This window comes from Gaeumannomyces tritici, assembly GCF_000145635.1.
Source record: "Gaeumannomyces tritici R3-111a-1 unplaced genomic scaffold supercont2.339, whole genome shotgun sequence".
Lineage (NCBI taxonomy): Eukaryota > Fungi > Ascomycota > Sordariomycetes > Magnaporthales > Magnaporthaceae > Gaeumannomyces > Gaeumannomyces tritici.
In genome coordinates, this window is record NW_008804883.1 from 1 (window position 1) to 1,433 (window position 1,433).

Here is a 1,433-nt window from a genome sequence, read left to right on the forward strand (position 1 = left end):
CGGGGGCGCCGGTGCCGGCGACGCCGTCGATGGCGCAGGGGCCCGACGCGGCGGCCTCGGCGCCGGCCGGGCCGTCGGGCGACGAGGCGAGCGGGAAGGTGGCGGCCATGATCTTGCCCGTGTTGGTGTTGTGGATGCGCACCGTGAAGGTGACGTCGTCGGGCGCGGTGCCGGCGACGGCGGCGGTCCCTCCCTCCCCCTCCTCGCCTCCCGGATCGCCATGTGCGAAGCCGGCGTCGCGCAGCGCGAGGCGGAGCACCGTCCGCGGCGGCACGGACACTATGCCCGAGTCGACGGCGAAGGGGCCGACGGCGGCCGACATGTTGCCGCAGTTGCTCGAGTAGTCGACCAGGTCGTCGCGCACGCCCAGGGCGGCAAAGGTGAAGTCGACGTCGGCGCCCTCGACCGTGGCGGGGCCGACGACGCAGGCCTTGGACAGGCTCGAGATGCCGCCGCCCATGCCGTCCAGCTGCCTGCCGTGCTCCGGGTCCGGGCTGCCGATGCAGGCGCGGAAGATGGGCGCCCAGGCGGCCCGGTCCGGTGGGAGGTCGGCCTGGCTGAACATGACGGCCCGCGACGTGCCGCCCCGGTAGTAGGATGCCTTGGTGCTTCTTTGGGGGCCGCGGGCGGCTGTGTTGGTGCTGCTGCTGCTGCCGGCGCGGCGGCTCCCCGTCGTTGCCATGGAGGGCGATATCAGCGATCTATGGAGCGCTGTCGACGCTCTCTGTGCTAGGCCTGCTGCTCGACCCAAGTAAGGCCTCCGCCACGTCATCTCGACTGCCCGAGTTAATGTTTCAGTTGTTCATCTTAGTCGGGATTGGCCTAGCTCGAGATCCCATATGGGGTGGATCAGCATAGGGTAAGGAGACGGCAAGAGGAGGGTGTTGTCCGACCTCTTATAAAATCAGGTGCCGCTACGCTAATTTGACGCCTGCACGGCCCTCCGGGGGCAACCGTCAAATTGCCCTAATTTTAATTTTAGATGTTTAAGGCAAAAGAATAGAGTAACAGTGCTTTTTTGGTGTTTTAACTCGTTCTTCGGACAATACAAAAAAGCACTGAAGGCGTTAGCGAAGCTTTAGGGCGTAGCTATTCTTTTTATTGTTTTAACCCCACCTATTGCACAAGCCAAATAACGCATACAACGGTAAGGCCGTGCTTAATTTAATGCCCCGGGCTAATAACGTAGGCTTAAAAAACTCGTAATGCCTTTACTTTTTACCGTTAAATAGGCCAACTTTGCCGGAAACCCACCCATAAAAAATTAAGGGCGCACTTTACTATATAAAACCGCGGCATTTAATAAATATTAATAAATTACTTTCGTGGTTTAACGGAAGGGCGTGCGGGGCGGCACAATTGGCGGGTTATGGGTATAAGGACCGGAATGCCGTAGTCGCAAATGCGCGGGTTCGAACCCCGCCTTTTTTAAA

The 1,433-nt window shown here is 60.0% G+C and overlaps 1 protein-coding gene across 1 annotated transcript; it reads left to right on the forward strand.

Annotated features, from left to right (window-relative positions):
* Nucleotides 1–29: 29 nt before the first annotated feature.
* GGTG_14382 (hypothetical protein) lies at nt 30–1,081 on the forward strand (the record flags this gene model as incomplete). Its single annotated transcript, XM_009232309.1, has 3 exons — nt 30–167; nt 245–751; nt 799–1,081. The coding sequence occupies 2 exons, from the start codon at nt 30–32 to the stop codon at nt 731–733; spliced, it is 627 nt and encodes a 208-aa protein (XP_009230573.1). The 3' UTR covers nt 734–751; nt 799–1,081.
* Nucleotides 1,082–1,433: the final 352 nt, after the last annotated feature.